Source organism: Molothrus ater, chromosome Z (genome assembly GCF_012460135.2).
Source record: "Molothrus ater isolate BHLD 08-10-18 breed brown headed cowbird chromosome Z, BPBGC_Mater_1.1, whole genome shotgun sequence".
Classification (NCBI taxonomy): Eukaryota; Metazoa; Chordata; class Aves; order Passeriformes; family Icteridae; genus Molothrus; species Molothrus ater.
Genome location: NC_050511.2, coordinates 1 through 25274, shown reverse-complemented (window position 1 = coordinate 25274; position 25274 = coordinate 1). Strand labels below are relative to the sequence as shown.

The 25274-nt window shown below is 50.4% G+C and overlaps 1 protein-coding gene across 1 annotated transcript in view; it reads left to right on the top strand.

Annotated features, from left to right (window-relative positions):
• The window catches only part of TCF4 (transcription factor 4), a gene marked incomplete at its 3' end in the record, with an annotated part of 43108 nt that extends 22388 nt beyond the window's left edge, over window positions 1–20720 (top strand). The window contains exons 4-5 of the mRNA XM_036402516.2: window positions 19013–19074; window positions 20588–20720. Of these exons, the coding sequence (XP_036258409.1) occupies window positions 19013–19074; window positions 20588–20720 (195 nt within the window). The remainder of the gene's footprint in view (window positions 1–19012; window positions 19075–20587) is intronic.
• Between the last annotated feature and the right edge of the window lie 4554 nt (window positions 20721–25274).

Genomic DNA, 25274 nt, shown 5'->3' with positions numbered 1-25274 from the left:
ATGGGCACAGCTCATCCCGACCAGGCTGGCACTGGCAGCGGGCACAGCGCACCCAGGCTGGGACATGGGCACAGCTCATCCTGACCCGGCTGGGACATGGGCACAGCTCATCCCGACCAGGCTGGGACATGGGCACAGCTCATCCCGACCCGGGGCTGGGACATGGGCACAGCTCATCCCGACCAGGCTGGGACATGGGCACAGCTCATCCCGACCAGGCTGGGACATGGGCACAGCTCATCCCGACCAGGCTGGGACATGGGCACAGCTCATCCTGACCTGGTACTGGACATGGGCACAGCTCATCCCGACCAGGCTGGGACATGGGCACAGCTCATCCCGACCAGGCTGGGACATGGGCACAGCTCATCCTGACCCGGCTGGGACATGGGCACAGCTCATCCCGACCAGGCTGGGACATGGGCACAGCTCATCCCGACCCGGGGCTGGGACATGGGCACAGCTCATCCCGACCAGGCTGGGACATGGGCACAGCTCATCCGGACTGGGGCTGGGACATGGGCACAGCTCATCTGGACTGGGGCTGGACATGGGCGCAGCTCATCCCGACCAGGCTGGGACATGGGCACAGCTCATCCTGACCAGGCTGGGACATGGGCACAGCTCATCCCGACCAGGCTGGGACATGGGCACAGCTCATCCTGACTGGGGCTGGACATGGGCACAGCTCATCCCGACCCGGCTGGGACATGGGCACAGCTCATCCCGACCAGGCTGGGACATGGGCACAGCTCATCCTGACCAGGCTGGGACATGGGCACAGCTCATCCTGACTGGGGCTGGACATGGGCACAGCTCATCCTGACCAGGCTGGACATGGGCACAGCTCATCCTGACCTGGTACTGGCACTGACAGCAGGCACAGCTCATCCCGACCAGGCTGGGACATGGGCACAGCTCATCCCGACCAGGCTGGGACATGGGCACAGCTCATCCCGACCAGGCTGGGACATGGGCACAGCTCATCCTGACCAGGCTGGGGCTGGACATGGGCACAGCTCATCCCGACCAGGCTGGGACATGGGCACAGCTCATCCCGACCCGGGGCTGGGACATGGGCACAGCTCATCCCGACCCGGCTGGGACATGGGCACAGCTCGTCCCGACTCGGCTGGGACATGGGCACAGCTCGTCCTGACCAGGCTGGGACATGGGCACAGCTCGTCCTGACCAGGCTGGGACATGGGCACAGCTCGTCCTGACCAGGCTGGGACATGGGCACAGCTCATCCTGACCAGGCTGGGACATGGGCACAGCTCGTCCTGACCAGGCTGGGACATGGGCACAGCTCATCCTGACCAGGCTGGGACATGGGCACAGCTCATCCTGACCTGGTACTGGACATGGGCACAGCTCATCCTGACCAGGCTGGGACATGGGCACAGCTCATCCTGAGTGGGGCTGGACATGGGCACAGCTCATCCCGACCAGGCTGGGGCTGGGACATGGGCACAGCTCATCCTGACCCGGGGCTGGCATTGGGAGCGGGCACAGCTCATCCAAACTGGGGCTGGGAGCGGGCACAGCTCACCCAGACTGGGGCTGGGAGTGGGCACAGCTCATCCCGACCAGACTGGGGCTGGACATGGGCACAGCACACCCAGACTGGGGCTGGACATGGGCACAGCGCACCCAGACTGGGGCTGGGACATGGGCACAGCTCATCCCGACAAGGCTGGCACTGGCAGCGGGCACAGTGCACCCCAGCTGGGGCTGGGACATGGGCACAGCTCATCCTGACCAGGCTGGCACTGGGACATGGGCCCAGCTCACCACGGCTGGGGCTGGGACATGGGCACAGCTCATCCTTACCAGGCTGGGGCTGGGAGTGGGCACAGCTCACCCAGACCGGGGCTGGCAGTGCCCATGGCTCTGGAACACTGGCACACAGGGAGGGAGCGTGGGCACCAGCATTCCCCCTGGCTTTGGGGCTGGGAGAGGCTGGAGACACTGAGCATTTGGGCAGAGGTGGCACAAGAAATGAGAGGGTGGATGGCACCCCTGGAAGCCGAGCCGTGCCTCTGGGGTTTCAGCAGGAACTGGAAACGCTGCTCCGGGGGGCTCTCATTTTGTGCTCAGGTCCTATAAACCAATTTTTGTCCTGTTCCGTCTCTCAGGAATGGTGGTGGCGTTGCAGATGCTCCCCCCGGGCCGTGCTGAGGTTCCTGGAGTGGAGCTGTGCTCGCTGCGCTGTGATTACCTCTCTCCTCCCATTGAAATCCCCAATTGCTCTCATCAGCCGCCATTGGCACTTCCTATGGAACCCTGCAAATGTTCCTGTGGCTCCTCTCCGCAGGGACAATGGATAAAATGAGCTGCGATGGGAGGAGGGCGGTGTTTGAGGCTCGGGCTGTGCAGCTGCTGCTGCTGCTGCTGCTGCTGCTGGAATGCTGAATAGCCTGGGATTCACAGCATTCACCCGCTAAACTCCGGATAAAACCACTCCAAGGGCTCCAGCATTCTCCTTTTCCACTCCCTTTTCTTCCTTGGACAGTGCCCTGCTTGTGTCAGGAGCTGGGCAATGGGTTGAGATGGCAGGGATTTGATGGCCACCCCATTGGATAGAAAATCCCAATGGTTTGGGATGGCAGGGATTTGATGGCCACCCCATTGGATAGAAAATCCCAGTGGTTTGGGATGGCAGGGATTTGATGGTCGCCCCATTGGATAGAAAATCCCAATGGTTTGGGATGGCAGGGATTTGATGGCCACCCCATTGGATAGAAAATCCCAATGGTTTGGGATGGAAGGGATTTGATGGTCGCCCCATTGGATAGAAAATCCCAATGGTTTGGGATGGTTTGATGGTCGCCCCATTGGATGGAAAATCCCAATGGTTTCGGTCTGCAGGGATTTGATGGTCGCCCCATTGGATAGAAAATCCCAATGGTTTGGGATGGTTTGATGGTCACCCCATTGGATAGAAAATCCCAGTGGGTTGGGATGGTTTGATGGTCACCCCATTGGATGGAAAATCCCAATGGTTTGGGATGGTTTGATGGTCGCCCCATTGGATGGAAAATCCCAATGGTTTGGGATGGCAGGGATTTGATGGTCGCCCCACTGGATAGAAAATCCCAATGGTTTGGGATGGCAGGGATTTGATGGGCACCACATTGGATAGAAAATCCCAATGGTTTCGGATGGAAGGGATTTGATGGTCGCCCCATTGGATAGAAAATCCCAATGGTTTGGGATGGCAGGGATTTGATGGTTGCCCCATTGGATAGAAAATCCCAATGGTTTGGGATGGTTTGATGGTCGCCCCATTGGATGGAAAATCCCAATGGTTTGGGATGGCAGGGATTTGATGGTCGCCCCATTGGATAGAAAATCCCAATGGTTTGGGATGGCAGGGATTTGATGGTCGCCCCATTGGATAGAAAATCCCAATGGTTTGGGACGGAAAGGATTTGATGGTCGCCCCATTGGATAGAAAATCCCAATGGTTTGGGATGGCAGGGATTTGATGGTCGCCCCATTGGATGGAAAATCCCAATGGTTTGGGACGGAAGGGATTTGATGGTCGCCCCATTGCAATCCCTGCCAAAACCTGGGACAAACCCCATCCAGCCTGGCCTTGGACACTTGGTTGTTGCTTTTCCTTGACTTTTTCCCTCCTCCTCCTCCTCCTGCTCTGATTGATGGAAGTGCTCCCTGGGAGTTGTTTCTTGCCATCCTTGAGAAAAGCACAAAATGTTAGAATGGTGTTAAATCTATTTTTGACAGGAAGGCTGGAAATGTAAAGCCAGGGCCGATCTGCTGGAGGGAATGATGGAGGCAGGATTGTTAAATCCCGGGAAATCGCTAATTTATTGATTTTCTCACCTAATTTTGATTTCTGCAAAGCCCAGCGAATGGCTGAGAGCTGATTTGCATCTCACAGGAACTGGAGATTTTGCAAGGAAACCAAATCCATCCCTCCCGTTCTTCCTTTGGAATTGAAAAGGGGCTTCTTAAGGGTTCAGCTTCCAGCCATTTTTGGGAGGAGCAGGAGCCAGGGTCGCAGCAGGTTTTGCTTTTTCCCTGCAGAATGGGTTGGGGATGGATCCAGGGTGAGGTGACAGCGAGGTGACGTCGCACGGTCCGCGCTTCTACAGGCGCGAATAAGAGCCTGGACTGGAAATGTGCTTTTGGTTTTTCCTCCTTTTTCTTTTTTGGGAACACCCACCTCTGAGTGCATCTTGCTGTCTGTGTGCAAGAAGTGATTGAACCGAGGTTTTCATGCGGGGCTGGCTCCATCCAGGATTTGCAGACTGGGAAACTCGAACAGGCTTTTGGGAAGCACGGAGCTCGTTGGTTGGATGTTGGATGTTTGTTGGGTGGTGTCTGGAACATTCTGGAATAGTGGGAGGTGTCGGGATTCTGCCATTATTGGAAATCCACTTGTGGAAATCCATACTAAACGCTGACCTGCCCCTTTCAATCCCTCTCAGAGGTTTGCTTTTAAACCTGAAAGCCAGGGGAAAGAGCAACAAATGAAATCAGTGGTAAAAGTGACCGAAAACTCCGCTCGCTCCCACTTGATTCATCTCTGAAACAAGCTGGAGACTTGGGAATTTTCCCAAAGTGCCATGGCAACATCCAGCTCTGTTTTGCAGCTTAGGAAATGTATTTTTGGAACTCCTGACTCACCCCCTTGAATATTTCTGCTGGACTAGGAGAATGTGTTTCCTTCTGCTTTCGTGCCACCATTCAGCAGGAAAAGAGGAGAAAAGAGGGAGCGGTTCCCTCCTGCTTTGCATCATGTGGGGATGGACATCCAGGCTGTGGCTGCTGAGTCCAGAACGGGCTGGAGAGCGGGCAGGGAAAGCCAAAAGTGCAATAAATGCAGGAGAATATTGTCAAAATACATTTAAAAGAAATGTGGGCCAGAAGGAGGGAGGGAGCGGCTTTCCTGGCACTCTTTGGCAATCATGGAACGGTTTGGGTGGAAGAGATTTGAAGAAGGTGGAAGAGATTTGAAGGTGGAGGGGATTTGAAGGTGGAAGGGATTTGAAGGTGGAAGGGATTTGAAGGTGGAAGACATTTGAAGGTGGAAGGGATTTGAGGGGTCCCCCAGGTTGTTCCAAACCCCAGAAATGCTCTCAGGGCTGGAGCTCCTGCGCTCTGGGGGATCCACAGCAGGAAAATGCAGCACCAAGGAGAATTCTGACGGAAAGCTGGCCCGGCCTGGAGTTTTTGTCTGAGCAGAATTCAAATTGCTTTTCTCCCCGGCGCTCCTGGTAAACGCAGTCAGGAGTATCTCAGTAGTAAACACCGAGTACTTCAACTGCCTTTTTGCCTCGTTTATTTTCCCTGCAAAGTCTTCCCTCTCCGTCGAAAGTCAAGGAAAAAAACAACTTCAGGAAGGCTGAATTTTGATTCAGAAGGAGCCGCTGAGCCAACAGCATTTTATAGCTGCTTCCACTTTAATTTGGGAAGCAGCCTATTTAAATATGCTAATGATATGCATAGCCATTGGAACGGAATCCAGGCTATAAACTTCCCACAGAGAGCAGGAAAGCTGCGGCTGCCTCCCGACGTGTTTGCCAACTCCTTTATTGGGAGTTTGCTGGCAAATCCTCCTGGCCAAAGGTCACGGCAAAGGGAGCTGCAGGTATCCACCGGGGTTATTCCCGACACTCCAGATTATTTGCTGGATTTTTTCAGGCTTTGCCGGAGGCTCCGGGAATTTTGCATGAAAGGATTCATTAGCACCGAGCAAGGGGGATCACACAAAAATTTGCTTTCTTAAAGGGGGAGAATCCCTCGTTAATGAACTGCAAGGAAGGCCAAAAGGATCAATATTTGCGCTCTGATCAATTTGCTCTAAAATTGTCTTTATTTTCTCAGCACTTTATGGAGAAATCTTGTCATGAGCTGCCAAAGTGAGGAGCCTGCCCAGATTTGGCACCCAATTATTTTCCAGGGGTAATTAACTAACAGGGAACCGGATCCCTGCATTTCCATATTCTAGATTTAAAGGAATTTTATCTCCGTGGAAGCGGGAACGAATCCGTTTATTTCCATCCATAAACTCCCGGCTCCACAACCCAACCGGTCAAATTCCCAAATTTGATTTTCCCATGGGGATTTCCATGATTCCAAGTATTCCTGTATACCTTACACTGGATTTCTGGCAAGGAGTAAGAGGTTTTCTGGGTTTACTTCCAGGCAAAAATGACAGCAGGGATGAGAATTTTGATGGAATTCTGGAGAGAAAGTCAGGATTGGCTTTGGAAGCAAAGTGGTTGGAGAAGAGACAGTGATTGTTGGACTTTGTGACAGGAAGTCATGGAGAATTTCCTGAAAGGACTCAAACGGATTTGCCTTGTGCTTGGAGATTTGGGACTGCTGAGATATTTATAGGAAAAATCCAAGGCCTTGGATGTGCTTTCCATTTGCCAGATTTCCTATAAAAAATAAATACACAGCCAGCTCAGGGCAAAAAAACCATCCTGGGCTGGGCTGGGCTTCACTTTGGGCTGAGCTGTTGGTTTCTTTTCCCAATTCCTGGTTTTTGCAGAAACTGGGAATGGGTAGAACCTAGGAGAGCTTGGGGCAAAGGAGAAATGGAGCTGCCGTGGGATTCCTGGGGATTTTGGGGGAAGATGTCGTCGTTTCTCGGGGCTGATTTGGATTTGATTTGCACAGGAACTGATCAAGAGCAGCTTCACAAATATAATTCCTCCCATTTGGGATGGGCTTCCTGAAACTCAAGGCTCAGCTGATCCTATCCTATTTCATTTTCCAGTAAATTCAGGGTTGTTTTTATCCAAATCCCTCAAGTTTTGCCACGCTATGTTTCACCAATTAATGGAAACCATATTAATTCTTATTAATTCTCCTCTGCACACAATGGCTTTTGTTTGGCTCCCAGTTGTGCTGTGTGGGAACTTCCTTCCAAGCTGCAAAACCTCGGGGATTTGGGGTTTCTTTGCCCATCCCAGAGGAATTCCTGTGGAGCGGAACCTCCTGAGTGCTGAGGGGAGGAACCTGAGCGCCCTGGAGGCCAAGGAAGGCAGGAAATTCCAAATAATTCCCTGGTTCTGTGAGAGCCCTGCTGGTTCCATGGGATCCCTGAAAAAATCCCCAAAAAATCCTGAAAAATCCTGAAAAAACTCCCAAAAAATCTCCCAAAAAATCCCGAAAAATCCCCCCCAAAATCCTGAAAGAATCCCCAAAAATCCCCCCAAAATCCTGAAAGAATCCCAAAAAATCCCCCCAAAATCCCGAAAGAATCCCAAAAAAATCCCCCCAAAATCCCCCAAAAATTAAAAAAAAATCCCCCAAAAATTCCCCCAAAAATCCCCAGAAAAATCCCAAAAAATCCCTGGTTCTGTGGGGTCCCTTCTGGTTCTGTGGGATCCCTGAAAAAAAACCCGAAAAATCCCACCAAAAAAATCCCCCAAAAATCCCGAAAAATCCCCCAAAAATCCCGAAAAATCCCCCAAAAATCCCCCAAAAATTAAAAAAAAATCCCAGAAAAATCCCTCCAAAAATCCCAAAAATATCCCAAAAATCCCTGTTTCTGTGGGACCCCTGCTGGTTCTGTGAGATCCCTGAAAAAATCCCCCCAAAATCCCAAAAATATCCCAAAAAATCCTGAAAGAATCCCCCAAAAATCCCCCCAAAATTTAAAAAAAATCCCCCCAAAAATCCCCAAAAAATCCCAAAAAATCCCTGGTTCTGTGGGATCCCTGCTGGCTCTGTGGGATCTCTGTGGGATCCCTGAGCTCTGTGGGATCTCTATGGGTTCCCTGCTGTTTCTATGAGTTCCCTGCTGTTTCCATGGGATCCCTGAGCTCTGTGGGGTCCCTGTGGGTTCCCTGCTGTTTCTGTGGGATCCCTGAGCTCTGTGGGATCTCCATGGGTTCCCTGCTGTTTCCATGGGATCCCCGCTGGCTCTGTGGGGTCCCTGAGCTCTGTGGGGTCCCTGTGGGATCCCTGAGCTCTGTGGGATCTCTATGGGTTCCCTGCTGTTTCCATGGGATCCCTGCTGGCTCTGTGGGATCCCTGAGGTCTGTGGGATCTCTATGGGTTCCCTGCTGTTTCTATGGGTTCCCTGCTGTTTCCATGGGATCCCTGAGCTCTGTGGGGTCCCTGTGGGATCCCTGAGCTCTGTGGGGTCCCTGTGGGTTCCCTGCTGTTTCTATGGGATCCCCGCTGCCTCTATGGGATCCCTGAGCTCTGTGGGATCTCTATGGGTTCCCTGCTGTTTCTATGGGATCCCTGAGCTCTGTGGGATCTCTATGGGTTCCCTGCTGTTTCTATGGGATCCCCGCTGTTTCTGTGGGATCCCTGAGCTCTGTGGGGTCCCTGTGGGTTCCCTGCTGTTTCTATGGGATCCCCCTGGCTCTGTGGGATCCCTGAGCTCTGTGGGTCCCTGTGGGATCCCCGCTGCTGTCCCACCCGTTCCCAGTGCTCTGTGGGATCCCTGAGCTCTGTGGGTCCCTGTGGGATCCCCGCTGCTGTCCCACCCGTTCCCAGTGCTCTGTGGGATCCCTGAGCTCTGTGGGTCCCTGTGGGATCCCCGCTGCTGTCCCACCCGTTCCCAGTGCTCTGTGGCGTTGGGGCCCTCACAAACAGGAAAGCAGGAGCGCTCGGAGGAAGGAAGGCCCCAAAGGCTCGGAAATGAGGCGCGTCCTGCGCCGCTGGTGCTCCCGGGGGACACAGCCAGCCTGGCCGGGGCAGGAGAGCTCGGGGGATTGCTTGGGGATTTTTGGGGATTTTTCTGGAACTTTTGGGGAATTTTGGGGGATTTTTTTGGGATTTTTTGGGATTTTTTTGTATTTTTTTGGGATTTTTTTTGATTTTTTTGGGGATTTTTTGGGGATTTTTCTAGGATTTTTTGGGGAATATTATTGATATACTCTTTATATTTCATAAATATAAATGGTATTTCTGTATATAATATAGAAATAGTAAATGAATAATATTCCCAAATACGATTATATTCTAATATCTGGGAATATTATTTATATACTATTTTTATTTTATATAAATTTTATATACATTTCTCGAAATTTTATATATATATATAAATTATATATTTTATAAAGATAGAAATGATATATTATATTATATATAAATGATATCTATTCTATAAATATATAAGTTACGGATATTATACAAATATATAATGTATTTATGTATTTATGTACTTTATGTATTTATGTAATTATATATTTATATAGAAATATATATTTTTATACATTTAATATCAATTTTATTTATATTTATATAAACAGAGACCAGGCAGAGCTACAGAATATTATAGTTATATTAATATGTATTATTTATATATTGTTTATATTTTTAATAGACATTTTTTATATATTTCTATAAGTTTTATACTAAGACATAAATTATATATTACATCATATACAAAAGACAGAAATGTAAAAATGATACATTATACAAAAAATTAAAAAATTTATATTATAAAAATTTATGTATAATTTATAAAATAAATTTTAAAAAATTATATTATATAAATTAAAAATTTATATTATATAAATATATAAGCTATATGTTATATGAACTTATAAAATGCATATTTTATATGAATATATGAATTGTATATGTTAAATAAATCTCTAAATTATAAATTATATAAATATATAAATTATATATTATATAAATATATTGATTATATATTTTTATATAAATATATATTTCTATCTAAACATATCTTTATATAAACTTTATATAATTTTTATTTCTATTTACATAAATTTTATTTCTATATTATTATGTATTTGTATATTATATTTATATTATTAGATATATATTATTAAAAGGTTCTCCTCAATGGATGCACCCAAGATGAACCAATCCTGGGTTTTCCTCCAAGGAAAATCCTGGGTTTTCCTCCAAGGAAATTCCTGCCTTTCCTGGGTTTTCCTTCAAGGAAATTCCTGCCTTTCCTGGGTTTTCCTTCAAGGAAAATCCTGGCTTTTCCTCCAAGGAAATTCCCGCTTTTCCTGGGTTTTCATCCTAGGAAAATCCTGGGTTTTCCTCCAAGGAAATTCCTGCCTTTCCTGGGTTTTCCTCCTAGGAAATTCTGGGTTTTCATCCAAGGAAATTCCTGCCTTTCCTGGGTTTTCCTCCTAGGAAATTCCTGCCTTTCCTGGGTTCTCCTTCAAGGAAAATCCTGGGTTTTCATCCAAGGAAATTCCTGCCTTTCCTGGCTTTTCCTTCAAGGAAAATCCTGGGTTTTCCTCCAAGGAAATTCCTGCCTTTCCTGGCTTTTCCTTCAAGGAAATTCCTGGGTTTTCATCCAAGGAAATTCCTGCCTTTCCTCGGTTTCCCTCCAAGGAAATTCCAGCCTTTCCTGGGTTTTCCTCCAAGGAAATTCCTGCCTTTCCTGGGTTTTCCTTCAAGGGAAATCCTGGGTTTTCATCCTAGGAAATTCCCGCCTTTCCCGGGTTTTCCTCCAAGGAAATTCCTGCCTTTCCTGGGTTTTCCTCCAAGGAAATTCCTGGGTTTTCATCCTAGGAAATTCCCACCTTTCCTGGCTTTTCCTCCAAGGAAATTCCTGGGTTTTCATCCTAGGAAATTCCTGCCTTTCCTGGCTTTTCCTTCAAGGAAATCCTGGGTTTTCCTCCAAGGAAATTCCCGCCTTTCCTGGGTTTTCCTCCAAGGAAAATCCTGGGTTTTCATCCAAGGAAATTCCTGCCTTTCCTCAGTTTCCCTCCAAGGAAATTCCTGCCTTTCCTGGGTTTTCCCCCAAGGAATCTTTCCTTGGTTTCCTGGGTTTTCCTCCAAGGAAATTCCCGCCTTTCCTAGGTTTTCCTCCAAGGGAAATCCTGCCTTTTCCTCCAAGGAAACTTTCCCGGCTTTTCCTCCAAGGAAATTCCTGCCTTTCCTCAGTTTCCCTCCAAGGAAATTCCTGCCTTTCCTGGCTTTTCCTCCAAGGAAAATCCTGGGTTTTCCTCCAAGGAAATTCCTGCCTTTCCTCAGTTTTCCTCCAAGGAAATTCCTGCCTTTCCTCAGTTTCCCTCCAAGGAAATTCCTGCCTTTCCTGGCTTTTCCTCCAAGGAAACTCTCCTGGGTTCCCCTGGCTCTGCTGGGATTTGCTCCTTGGGGTCACTCCAGGCCCACGCTGCCCTTTGCTGCGGGCCCTTTGGAGCAAGCGGAGAGTGATATAAAAAGAGCCTTTCATGAGGCACAAAGAAACCACGAGAGGCACAAGTTTATGGTGGGTTTGGGTTTTAAAGACACCCCTGGAGTGAACGGTGGGGTTTGGAAGAGTTCCCAATTAATGCTGACACCACATTCCTGCAGCAGGGCTCTGGGATGGTTTGGGCTGGAAGGACCCGAAGGAAAATCCCATTCCAAGGGCAGGGAGCCCCTTCCACTGGCCCAGGTTGCTCCAAGGTTTAGCTGCCCGTGTGAATGAAACCGGTCTTAGGTGTCTGGCCTGAATTAAAATTGTTTTATGTGGGGGTAGAAGTGACTCAAGACTGGAATAAAATAGCAGTTGGGATAGAAAAAAACCCCTTCCAGCTGCTTCCATGCTGTTTGTCCCTTTTCATTAAAGCCATCCCTCTTTGTTTACCCGTTTCTAAACAAAGCTAATTAAATCCTCGGGCCTCTCCAGTCCTGCATTTGTGGAAATCCCCTCCAACAACTGCCAAGGCCTTGCTGGGAGAGGGACCTGGAGGGACAGAACCCAGGGAGGGTCTGAACCAGAACCCACCGGACGGGGCTGGGTGGGGTTTTGGGCAGGAATTCCTCCCTCCCTGGACCCTGGAGCGTCCCAGGACAGGGCTTGGAGCAGTCCCTGCATCGAAACTGTTGCAGGATTTTAGGATTTTCTGGAGGGAAACGCATTGAAGCTCTCGCCTGGGCGTGGCGTCCGTGCCCGCCCCTGCGCCGCCTCCTCACATTCCTGTTCCAGCTGGACGGGGAGGGCTGGAAATGGGGAACAGAGCCCTTCAAACACCCCAAAACCGAAATCAGGAGGGAGCAAAGCCCCTCATTCCTTGCAAAGGCAAAGCTTTCCCTGCCATATGTTTGGAGTGGAGCTGCTGTCCCAAATGCCAAGACGTGTTGAAGGCTAGCTGGGTGTTTGGGGATGATTGTCCCATATTTACAGCTTTCCAAGTTGCATTGTTGTCGAAAGTCTGCTGTGGGCTGGAAATATGTTCTGAAGCTGGGTAAAAATATCCCAATTACCATATTCCAAAGGACAACAATTGCCACGCTCGGATGCCTTGGGAAGGAGCAGCTCGGGCTGTAAACAGGATGTGCCGGGCCCCAGGCACGGGGGGAGCGCGGCAGGGACAAATCCCGGGCTCGGGGCGGCTGGAGCAGCTCCCTCAGGGCATGAGGGACAAATCCTGGGCTGCAGGGTCAAATGCTGGGCTCCAGGGTCAAATCCTGGGCTCCAGGGACAAATCCCGGGCTCCAGGGACAAATGCTGGGCTGCAGGGACAAATCCCGGGCTCAGGGCGGCTGGAGCAGCTCCCTCAGGGCATGAGGGTCAAATCCTGGGCTCCAGGGACAAATCCTGGGCTCCAGGGACAAATCCTGGGCTGCAGGGACAAATCCCGGGCTGCAGGGACAAATCCTGGGCTCGGGGCTCGGTGCAGCTCCCTAGGGCATGAGGGACAAATCCCGGGCTCAGGGCGGCTGGAGCAGCTCCCTCAGGGCATGAGGGACAAATCCTGGGCTCCAGGGACAAATCCCGGGCTCCAGGGACAAATCCTGGGCTGCAGGGACAAATGCTGGGCTGCAGGGTCAAATCCTGGGCTCCAGGGTCAAATCCTGGGCTCCAGGGACAAATCCCGGGCTTGGGGCGGCTGGAACAGCTCCCTCAGTGCATGAGGGACAAATCCTGGGCTCCAGAGACAAATCCTGGGCTCCAGGGTCAAATCCTGGGCTCCAGGGTCAAATCCTGGGCATGAGGGAAAAATCCCGGGCTTGGGGCGGCTGGAGCAGCTCCTTCAGGGCATGAGGGACAAATCCTGGGCTGCAGGGACAAATCCTGGGCTCGGGGCTCGGTGCAGCTCCCTCAAGGCATGAGGGTCAAATCCTGGGCTCCAGGGAAAAATCCCGGGCTTGGGGCGGCTGGAGCAGCTCCTTCAGGGCATGAGGACAAATCCTGGGCTGCAGGGACAAATCCTGGGCTCCAGGGTCAAATCCTGGGCTCCAGGGACAAATCCTGGGCTCCAGGGTCAAATCCTGGGCTCCAGGGTCAAATCCTGGGCTCCAGGGACAAATCCTGGGCTCGGGGCTGCCTGGAGCAGCTCCCTGAGGGCACTGAGGGACAAATCCGAGCCCAGCTCCCTCCAAGCCCTGCCCGGGGCTCGGTGCAGCTCCCTCGGCTCAGTGAGACCTTCCCCGGGCTCGGCAGGAAAGGCCCCCCTTCATCTTCCCTGAGGCTGAAGAGGATTTGCCTCCAGACAGGGTGAGTGGAGAGTTCCCACCTCTGTTTGCTCCTACTGAGCTCGGGCTGGGCTCGCAATGCAGACAGGGATGAATATTCCAGGGAGATGGGGCTGAATTTATCCTTCCGTGGTGCAGGGGATGTCATTTATTCCTTTCACAAGACACTTGTAAGGATAATTTAGTTCCTAATGACCCGTCGGCTGAAAAACCACAGAATGTGCTCCGAAAGACGGGGCCTCTCTCCCAGCTGGAATTCCAGAGGTGTTCTCTGATGAGGAGATGACTTGAGGCACGATCAAGTGGCCAAACCTGTCCCGTGGCCAGCCACGGGTGCATTTCCATCGTTAGGATCTCCAGTTTTAATGAGTCCCCTCAGCAAGGAGCTGCTGCCTTGTGGGAACAGGCTGGAGCTCTGGAAGTTTCTGCAGAGCATATGGGCAGCTTGAAAGGGAGCAGATGCTGCTGGAGCAAAGGGCAGAGCTCAGAGGTAGGAGATGAAGGAACCTTCAAGGGCCCCTCGCTCCGTGAGTTTTCCGCACAAAATCAAACAGAAGCGATCCCTGGCAGAGCCTTCAAGGGCTGCAGGGAGAGGGAAACTTTTCCAGAAGTGCCAGAAAATTCCTCAGGCTTCCATTGCAGGAAATGAGTTCAGGGAAAATGCCCAGGGAAGGGCAAGGAGCAGATGTGCGGGCGTGGAGGTTGGAAGAGCTTTTGCAGATCCTTTTGGATATAACCTTGGGACAGTTCGTGGGTGTCCAAGGCCTCGGGCAGGGCTTGGAGAAACCTGCTCTGCTGGAAGGAGTGCAATGGGATCATCCCTGAGATCCCAAATCATTCTGGGACTGGTGACCGTTGGGTGTGCACCATTGTCTGTGACATCCCAGTGAGCTCCAGAGGCTGGGAGATTCCTTCAGGCTGATATTGAAACCATTGTGGGACTGGTGACTCCATTGGGTGTCCACCATCGTCTGTGACATCCCAGTGAGCTCCACGGGCTGGGAGGAGATTCCGTGAGGTTCCTGATATTGAGAGCAAACCATTGTGGCACTGGTGACTCCATTGGGTGTCCACCATCATCTGTGACATCCCAGTGAGCTCCTCAGGCTGGGAGGTTCTGGAAGGTTCCTGATATTGAGAGCAAACCATTGTGGGACTGGTGACTGTTGGATATTCACCATTGTCTGTGACATCCCAGTGAGCTCCATGGGCTGGGAGGAGATTCCTGGAGGTTCCTGATATTGAGAGCAAACCATTGTGGGACTGGTGACCGTTGGGTGTGCACCATTGTCTGTGACATCCCAGTGAGCTCCAGAGGCTGGGTGATTCCTTCAGGCTGATATTGAGAGCAAACCATTGTGGGACTGGTGACTGTTGGGTGTGCACCATTGTCTGTGACATCCCAGTGAGCTCCAGAGGCTGGGTGATTCCTTCAGGCTGATATTGAGAGCAAACCATTGTGGGACTGGTGACTGTTGGGTGTGCACCATTGTCTGTGACATCCCAGTGAGCTCCAGAGGCTGGGTGATTCCTTCAGGCTGACATTGAGAACAAACCATTGTGGGACTGGTGACCGTTGGGTATTCACCATTGTCTGTGACATCCCAGTGAGCTCCTCAGCCTGGGAGGAGATTCCTGGAGGTTCCTGATATTGAGAGCAAACCATTGTGGGACTGGTGACTCCATTGGGTGTCCCCCGTTGTCTGTGACATCCCAGTGAGCTCCAGAGGCTGGGAGGAGGTTCCTGGGAGGTTCCTTTGGCTGATATTGAGAACAAACCATTGTGGGACTGGTGACTGTTGGGTGTGCACCATTGTCTGTGACATCCCAGTGAGCTCCAGAGGCTGGGTGATTCCTTCAGGCTGACATTGAGAGCAAACCATTGTGGGACTGGTGACCATTGGGTGTCCACCATTGTCTGTGACATCCCAGTGAGCTCCAGAGGCTGGGTGATTCCTTCAGGCTGACATTGAGAGCAAACCATTGTGGGACTGGTGACCATTGGGTGTCCACCATTGTCTGTGACATCCCAGTGAGCTCCTCAGGCTGGGAGGAGATTCCTGGAGGTTCCTGATATTGAGAGCAAACCATTGTGGCACTGGTGACTCCATTGGGTGTCCACCATTGTCTGTGACATCCCAGTGAGCTCCACGGGCTGGGAGGAGGTTCCTGGAGGTTCCTGATATTGAGAGCAAACCATTGTGGGACTGTTGGCTGTTCACCATTGTCAGCCCTACCTGCGTGTGTCCCCAGCAAAGCAATCCCGGTGTCCTGGCTGTGCTTTGTGTGTCCCACAGTGATGAATTAATCCGTGTGATGAATTAATTTGGCATTCACGGGCACGTCAGACTTTTCTATCCTCATTTCAGCCTTTCTGTCCAAAGCACAATTAGTTGGGAGACTCTTGGAGCAAGGGAATAAATGACATTATTCCAAGTTGGAATTGTGCAGTGAAATGATTTTCTCTTCCACATCCAGGAGTGTTTTGTTTGTAGCATCATCCCAGTTTTTATCCCAGAACATTCTGATGTTCCCGTACAGCTCCCGTTTTCACGGGCTCCCCAAAGAGCAGAAATTTGGGAATTTATTTATTCTCCAAACCAAAGGCTAAAATAAGAAAATCCCCTTTGACTCTTGGGGTCGGGAGCTCTCTGAGCCATCCCAGTAGCAACAATTTCTGGGCTGGAAGGGTTTGAGGGAGCAGGGACACCTGCCACCGCTCCAGGCTGGAAATCCATGGAGCTGCTAGAATCCTGGGATGCAGCAGCCCTGAGCATGGCCTGGATAAATAAACCGTGTGTGGCTGCTGGGACCGTGTGGGCAAGGATGAGCTCACCCCCAGCAGCACAATGGGATTCTTTGTTGGGAACAGTTCAGGTTTGTTTCCGCTGCTGCCGCTTCAGAGCGGGGTCTCCAACTCTCCGTGGATATTTGTGGAAATTCAGGCAGAAAATGAAATGCCATGTTTCATTGCAAAAGTGAATTTTTTCAAGTGTTTGAGGCCTTCATCCCGTCCTTCTTCCACATCACCTCCCTGCCTGTTGTTTTGGGCTTTTCTTCTCATGTCCTGATGATATTTAGAGCAAAACCTTCAAAAAAAGATTGGATCAATGGATGTGCATTTGAAATTTTCCACTCCTTTAGCTTATCAAATATCCAGGTTTCTTCTTCCCTTGATCTTCCTCTTTAATCCTCCTTCTGTATTTTGTTGAGCTGGGTTTTTTCATGTAGTTTTTCAAGCTAATACTCGGATAAATCCAACTTCTTTTGAAGAGCAAAACAGCAGGAAAGGTCTCAATCCACCAACCAGGCCTGTTGAAATTAATTGGGATTAGCAGGCCCAGTTTAGGGGCTTTTGGGAAGTGCAATAGGACCACAACCAGCAGCCTCACATCTCCCCCACCCTCCTCGGACTGACACAAAATTCCCGCAGATCCTGGGGAAATTTAGGGATCATCTCGCTCCAGGTGGCCCCAAAAAGCTGGGAGTCTTCTGGGCTGGATGGGGCTGGGAGCAGAGCTGAGCCATGAGATGATCCTTAGGCTCCTCCTCACCCATCCCTGGTGATCCTTTAAACCCAAATCCTTCATCCCAGATCTCCTGAGGAGAATTCCCAAATCTGCCCATGACAAGGGGATTCAGGGATCTGGCAGTTCTGGGATCCTGAGGCTCCTCCTCACCCATCCCTGGTGATCCTTTAAACCCAAATCCTTCATCCCAGATCTCCTGAGGAGAATTCCCAAATCTGCCCATGACAAGGGGATTCATGGATCTGGCAGTTCTGGGATCCTGAGGCTCCTCCTCACCCATCCCTGGTGATCCTTTAAACCCAAATCCTTTATCCCAGATTTCCTGAGGAGAATTCCCAAATCTGCCCATGACAAGGGGATTCAGGGATCTGGCAGTTCTGGGATCCTGAGGCTCCTCCTCACCCATCCCTGGTGAACCTTTAAACCCAAATCCTTTATCCCAGATTTCCTGAGGAGAATTCCCAAATCTGCCCATGACAAGGGGATTCATGGATCTGGTGATTCTGGGATCCTGAGGCTCCTCCTCACCCATCCCTGGTGATCCTTTAAACCCAAATCCTTCATCCCAGATTTCCTGAGGCCAATTCCCAAATCTGCCCATGACAAGGTCTCTTCCAACCTTGACCTTGTGAAGTTCTCCATATATCCCAGCTGGAAATTGAGGATGTTGCAAAAGTTCTGCTTTTTCCCGTAGCTTTTTTCTGGATCCTCTCCTTTCCCTCTGGAGCTCAGCTGGAGTTGGAAGCAGGAACTGGAGGATCCAGGTTCCTCCAGAGCTGCATTTTGGGGCTTTTCCTGGGCACCATTGAGGCCGGAGCCTCCTTCTCCTCCCGTGGCCAAAGATTGTTTTAATGAGAACTAAAGGGCCTTTTTCCAATTACCAGGGAATAACTGGATTCAGTTCCTGGCTTATGTCAACCTGCTTGGATTTGATTAGGGACAAAGAAATGGATTCATCCGTCAGGGTTACTTCATTAGGGCTCCTCAGTGATGCTTCACAGAGGGGCGGCGGCGCTCGGCACTTTTGGGGTGAAATCCCAGGAAAATTGGGGTGGAACTGCTGAAGATCGAGTCCCGTCCCTTTCTGAAGGAGGCCAGGGATTTTTGGGGTGCTGGGGGGGAATCCCTCCCCAGGGAGCTGCCCCACTCTGGACAATCCCTAAAATCATCCCTTTAATTCCAGAATCACTCCAGGTGGACACCAGGCCCTTCTGTGCTGGGTTTGGGACCTCTCCTCCCCACCCAAACCCAGGAGTTATTGATTAAAAAGCCCCATCCCAGCATTCTGAGCAGGGGCTCCCCAGAGTTAATTGTCTGTTACATAACACAACTGATTTTTAAAAAATCTGCCTAATTAACCTAATGGAATGGTTGATCGGATCTGTCAGGTAAATGATCCACAGTTTCATTCCCTTTTTTTTTTTTTTTTTTTTCCTGGAGCTTAATTAAATATTTACCTCCGAGTGTCTCGTGCTATTAACGTGTTCATCTATTATGGGAGAGAATAGGAATCCTAATTGGGGGAAAGAATTAAAGTGTCAGGTTTGGAATCTTGGAAATTCCCCCGATTTAGTCTCAGCACCCTTCTCCAGCTGAAATTCCCACTGATCCTAAAACCTGGATGGGTTTGATTTAAAGAGATTTAAGCAGGGAAGAGGGACAGGGCTTGCAGCAACCCAGGACAGCTGATCCTTGAAATCCCTTCCATCCCATAAAAACTGGAGGAGCGATTCTGGTAAAACCACATCAGCTCTGTCCTGCTGGCAGTGTCCGCCAGTCCCTGCTTGCTGCTGGACTCTCGGAGAAGATGGGATGCCAAGATTCCCAAATTCCATCACTTTGGAGGCAGGCAGGCAGGAGTTGTGCTGCCGCTCGAACCTCAGCGTTCCTGAGGGTCCAGCTCCATCCCCGCCGTGAATTTCAATGAGTTCATTTCAGCCCCGGGGTCAGGAGCCACTTCCTGGCCTCGGCTCCTCACGCCTGCTTCTTAATTAAAGGCACCAGGAGATTAATTTGAAGCATTAATTTCTCACAAAAGGCGGGAATGATTTGCCACGAAGCCTAAAGAACTTTTTTGTCCCCAGATGTAGAAGACAGAACTAGCTCAGGGTCCTGGGGGAATGCAGGACATCCGAGTCCATCCAGGGTAAGTGAATTTCATCTTTATCCCCTGCAGATGGAAATGTGCAGTCCTGTGGGCTCAGGAATCCGCATTCTCATTAAAATGGCTCCTCTCAGTGTTTCCATTTCAAACCTCAGCCTGCCACTGCCTTTCAGATGCTCCAGAAGGTCCCTTCCAAGCCAGAGCATTCCACGATTTCTGTGCATATTAATGAAGCAATTATTGAGGGGGTTAGGCAGCCCCCCCACCCCAAAGCGCAGCTGGCGCAGAGGCTGCTCCCCAGGTGCATTTTTAGGGATTTTTGGTAGGATTTGGAGGTGCTGGGATTTCATTGCCTGCCCATTCCATGCCCAGGATCCTCACCAGAGCAGCTCAAACCCTTCTCTTTGTCCGTGGAAAAATTGGGGGGATTTTGGCACATCCCCTGAGTGCTCCGGGCTGGAACTGGGCACAGCCACATCCCACGGTCCCTGCTCAGGAGCAGAATTCCCTGTGGGCTCCCTCTGGCTCGGCATTCTCTGGGATTTAGGAGCCAGCTGGGCTCAGTCAGTTCAATTGTGCCTGTGGACAGTTATCCACATTTTTTTGACACTTTGGGATGGAGATGGCTTGGTGGGAAGAGCAGATTTTCCAGCAGCACAGCTGGATCCTCCCGAGTGCTGGCAGCTCCTGCTCCCAACTGGAACATCCCAGTTCTGCCCTCCCTCCATGGCTCAGCACCACTTTATCCCTAAAACACACAGAGCAGAAAGCGCCTTCCTCGTGCCCCTTATTTAAATTTGTTTGAATTGTTTCCCAATTAACTTGAAGGACAGCGAGGAAGAGCAGGATCTTCATCCCCTCCTCACCCTCCATCCACGTCCCTTCCCCGGGAGCTCTCATTTCCCCGTTCCTGCCTCCAAGGAAGGAATCCCAGCACCTTTTCTTCTTTCCTGCTTTGCATCCCTGACGTCATCCCAGCTTCCATCTGTCAGTTTGATTTTCCTGCCCTTTTTTTTTCCCCTTGACACTTGTATTGCTTCCGAGGGAAAAATGTTTTGAAAAGGAAATCGGGCAATTGGCACACACCGATTATTTCTGCCTCCAAAGCCCTGAATGAAAGTGGGGAGATAGAAAGAAAAGGAGCACGAGCCTGAGAAGGATTGGGGAATTTTAAATCGAGGCCGGGCATTAAGTCGAGGAATTATTCCACAAACAACCTGACCTCGCTTTTTCCTGCTGGAATGGAATTCCCCCAGCGGGAGACCTCCTTCCTCCAGAGGCTTTTTTCCTTGCTCTAAGCAGGAGGACTCTTCCCAGAGGGTTTTTTTTTTGCTGGTTTACCCCACACAGGATTTCAGGAACATCACCCAGCTCTCCAGTCAGGACTCTCTCTTTTTTTTTTTTTTTTTTCCTAATGAACAGAACTTGGAAACGGCACTAAAAATGTGTCGCTCCAGCCAATCAGCAGGGAAAAAACCCCAAGGGAATGATGGTTTTTAGAGCAGCCTTCAAATTGAGGTGTAAAATTGTGTTTTTTTCCCCCGTTTCTTGCCAGAACTATGGAGATGGGACTCACTATGACCACATGGCGAGCAGAGACCTCGGCTCACATGACAATCTCTCTCCTCCCTTTGTCAATTCCAGAATACAAAGTAAGAACATGGAATTTCCTCCCTCACTGGGGTGGGGCAACTGGGATCAATGGATTAGGAATAAAATTCCAGGGCCTCCCAAGTCCTCATCCTCATTTTTTTGGGCTTGGTTTGACGGTAAATACAGGGATTTGTTTCAGTTTTCCATGCTGTGATATTTAGTATTTCATATCCATTTTGCTTATATTTTATTGATGTTCTGTATCTCTAACTGTGGATTCGTGATGCAAAATCAGATTGGACACGCTTGGAATGGGTTTTGAAAGCTTTTTGAAATCCTAATCGATAAATCCCAAAGGGAGCAGAGAAATAGAAGGTGGGGGACACTGGGAATGTTGTTTGGAGTGGGAGGGAGGTGTCCAACCATTCATCAGAAGCGTTGATGGTCCTGGAGATCTTTTCCAACTGGAACGATCCCAGGATTCTGTGCTAGAGGTTTATGAGGGAGCCATTGCTCCCTTCTTTAATTATGAGTTTGCTAAAGTAAATACATGATGTCAAAATAGTGGCAATGCTCAGGCTGGCTCCGTCCAGGAGCTTCCAAGGAAAACACGGAGCTGTGGCTGCCGCACATCATTCCACAGCTCTAATGCACATCGCTCATCCCGGGGCATTGGGAAAGAGCTGGGAGTTGTTGGACGCTGTTGGAGCTTGCGGCAGTTTGAGAAAGCCTGGGAGAAGCCAAGGAAAGCATGGAAATTCCAACGCTGCCTGCTGCACTCAGGCAGGGAGCAGCAGGGCATGTGTCTGTCCCTCCTGTGCCTCCCCGCACTCCAGAAAATCCAGAAAATCCATGAAAACACAGCTGGAGGCTCCCTGGGAAGGTGGTGAGGAGCCAGGGCTCCAAAGTTCCTAGAGGAGTTTGGGAAGGGCCTGATGTGGCTGCCAGGTCCAGCTCCATGGCCTAGGAGGGACTTTCCCAGCTGTGGGGTGGGGGCAGCGCCGGCCAGGGCCTGGGCTGGGACACCATGGGGCCGTGTGGGAATGGGAGTGACAATGGCAGTGACAATGGCGGTGGCAATGACAATGGCAATGGCAGTGGGAATGGCAATGGCAATTGAAATGAGAATGGCAGTGACAATGGAAGTGACAATGGCAATGGAATGTCAATGGGAATGGTAATGGCAATGGAATGGCAGTGGGAATGGCAATGGGAATGGCAGTGACAACAGTAGTGGCAATGGTAGTGACAATGGCAATGGTAATGGCAATGGAATGGGCAGTGACAATGGCAATGGAAATGACAATGGCAACGGGAATGGCAGTGACAATGGCAGTGGGAACAGGAATGGCAATGCTAATGGTGGTGCGTGTGGCAATAGCAATTGAAATCGCAATGGGAATGGCAATGGCAGTGACAACAGCAGTGACAATGGCAATGGCAATGGCAATGGGAATTACAATGGCAATGGCAGTGACAATGGCAATGGCGGTGGCAATTGAACTGGCAATGGAAATGGAAATGGCAAATGAAATGGCAGTGACAGTGACAATGGCAGCGGCAGTGGCGGTGACAATGGCAATGGCAATGGCAATGGTAATGGCAGTGTGAGTGGCAATAGCAGTAGCAGTGGCAGTGACTGGCAGTGGCGGTGACAATGGCACTGTCAGTGACAATGGCAATGGCAATGGAATGGCAATGGGAATAGTAGTGGCACTGGAAATGGTAATGGAGTGGCAGTGGGCATGGCAATGGCAGTGACAACAATAGTGGCAATGGTAGTGGAAATGGTAATGGCAGTGACAATGACAATGGCAGTGGGCATGGCAATGGCAATAGCAATTGAAATGGCAATGGCAACGGGAGTGACAATGGCAATGGAAATGGCAATGGCACTGGCAGTGGGAACGGGAACGGGAATGACAATGGTCATGGCAATGGCAGTGACAACGGCAGTGAGAATGGCAGTGACAATGGCAATGGCAATGGCAATGGCAGTGGCAGTGGCAGTGGGAACGGGAATGGCAATGGCAATGGCAATGATAATGGCAGCGACAATGGCAATGATAATGGCAGTGACAATGGCAATTGAAACGGCAATGGCAGCGGGCATGGGAATGGCAGTGGCAGTGACAACAGCAGTGGCAATGGCAATGATGGCACTGGGAATGACAGTGACAATGGCACTGGGAATAGGAATGGCAGTGGCAATGGCAATGGCAGTGACAATGGCAGTGGGAATGTCAATGGGAATTACAATGGGAAATACAATGGCAATGGCAGTGACAATGACAATGGCAATGGGAACAGCAATGGCAAAGGGAATGGAATGTTAATGGCAATGGCAATGGCAATGGGAACGCCAATGGCAATGGCAATGGCAGTGACAAGGGTAGTGGCAATGATAGTGACAATGACAATGGCCATGGCAATTGAAACGGCAGTGGCAATGGCAATGGAATGTAATGGCAATGGCAATGGCAATGGCAGTGACGATGGCCATGGCCATTGAAACGGCAGTGGCAGTGACAATGGCAGTGACAATGGAATGTAATGGCAGTGGCAATGGCAGTGACGATGGCCATGGCCATTGAAACGGCAGTGGCAATGGCAATGGTAATGGAATGTAATGGCAGTGACAATGGCAGTGACAATGGCCATGGCAATTGAAGTGGCAATGGCAGTGGCAGTGGCAGTGACAATGAGAATGGCAATTGAAACGGCAGTGGCAGTGGCAATGGCAGTGACGATGGCCATGGCCATTGAAACGGCAGTGGCAGTGGCAATGGCAGTGACAATGAGAATGGCAATGGCAATGGCAGTGACAATGGCAATGGCAGTGGAATGTAATGGCAATGGCCATGGCCATTGAAACGGCAGTGGCAGTGGCAGTGGCAGTGACAATGGCAGTGGAATGTAATGGCAATGGCAATGGCAGTGACAATGAGAATGGCAATTGAAACGGCAGTGGCAGTGACAATGGAATGTAATGGCAGTGACAATGGCAGTGACGATGGCCATGGCCATTGAAACGGCAGTGGCAGTGACAATGGCAGTGACAATGGAATGTAATGGCAGTGGCAATGGCAGTGATGATGGCCATGGCCATTGAAACGGCAGTGGCAGTGGCAGTGACAATGGAATGTAATGGCAGTGACAATGGCAGTGACGATGGCCATGGCCATTGAAACGGCAGTGGCAGTGGCAATGGCAGTGACAATGAGAATGGCAATGGCAATGGCAGTGACAATGGCAATGGCAGTGGAATGTAATGGCAATGGCCATGGCCATTGAAACGGCAGTGGCAGTGGCAGTGGCAGTGACAATGGCAGTGGAATGTAATGGCAATGGCAATGGCAGTGACAATGAGAATGGCAATTGAAACGGCAGTGGCAGTGACAATGGAATGTAATGGCAGTGGCAATGGCAGTGACAATGGCCATGGCCATTGAAGCGGCAGTGGCAGTGACAGTGGCAGTGACGATGGCACTGGCAGTGACAGTTGCAATGGCACTGGAACGCATTCACGCTGATGGAATTACTGAGTGTGAAAAAGAGATGCTGCCTCCAGCCAAGGCCACCGCCAGTCCTGTCCCCAAGCGCAGCTGGTGGCGCTTGTCACCGCCGCTGCCGTTCCCAGGTGTCCCCTCTGGCAAGGCTCTGGTCCCACTCGTCCCCTTCCAGCAAGGAGAAAGCTCCTGTACAGCCCCGTGGAACCTGGCGGAACCTTCTCCTGCCAGGAGGAGCCCCAGGAACTTTGGGACACCGGGTGACCCCTCCAAGGCAGCAGATCCACGGATCTGTGACGCCATCCAACCTCTGGGTGCCACTGATAACGTGCTGAGCCCTGGGAGTATTCTGCTCTTCCCAGTTCCACACCTCCCTGCCTTTGCTGAGCAGGAATATTGCAGAAATCCTTTTACATTTGCAACGGGATTTTCCCGTTTCATCCCCGCGGCTTTGATTCTGTTCCCGTTATTACGAGGAGAACTGGAATTTTTTGCAGATTAGTGAAGTTTACCCAACACAGCATTCAAAAGCTTTCAATTGCTAAATTGTAAACGTTTCGGATCAAATTTTCCATGCTGTGGATGTGACTCAGCCCGCTCGGTATTTCTTGAACCTTCTGCAGCAACGATTTCAACGTTTCCTCAAATGGGATTACACTGCAGCCTGGCAGGTTTGGGGTTTTCTCCTTAGTGTCTGCCACCACGGAACAACATCAATTCCTTTTCACACCACCTCTGTCACGCAGCTGCAAAAAGGGAATCGGGACGGGAATCGGGGAGGGAACGGCCAAAACTGTCCAGGGATTTTAGGGATCAACTTGGAGCAACTTTGTGCTGCTTTTTTAATGACGGAGAGGCAGGGAATTGTTTGGGATGGGAGGGATTTTTAGCATCATCCCAGTCCATCCTTGGAGAAATCCCAAACCCCAACCGCACACGATTTCCTGAAAGGAGCATAATGAAACGAAACCAGGAAATCAAACCAGCCACAATATTGATGTAAAAATTCCCATTGCCAGTCCGGAGTTAATGGATTTGGAAGCGCTGCCAGTCAGGATTCCCGGAAAAAAGAAAGGAGCAATGCCAAGGACATCTCCATTTCTTTGGGCAGCAGCAGCAGCAGCAGCAGATGTGTAAATA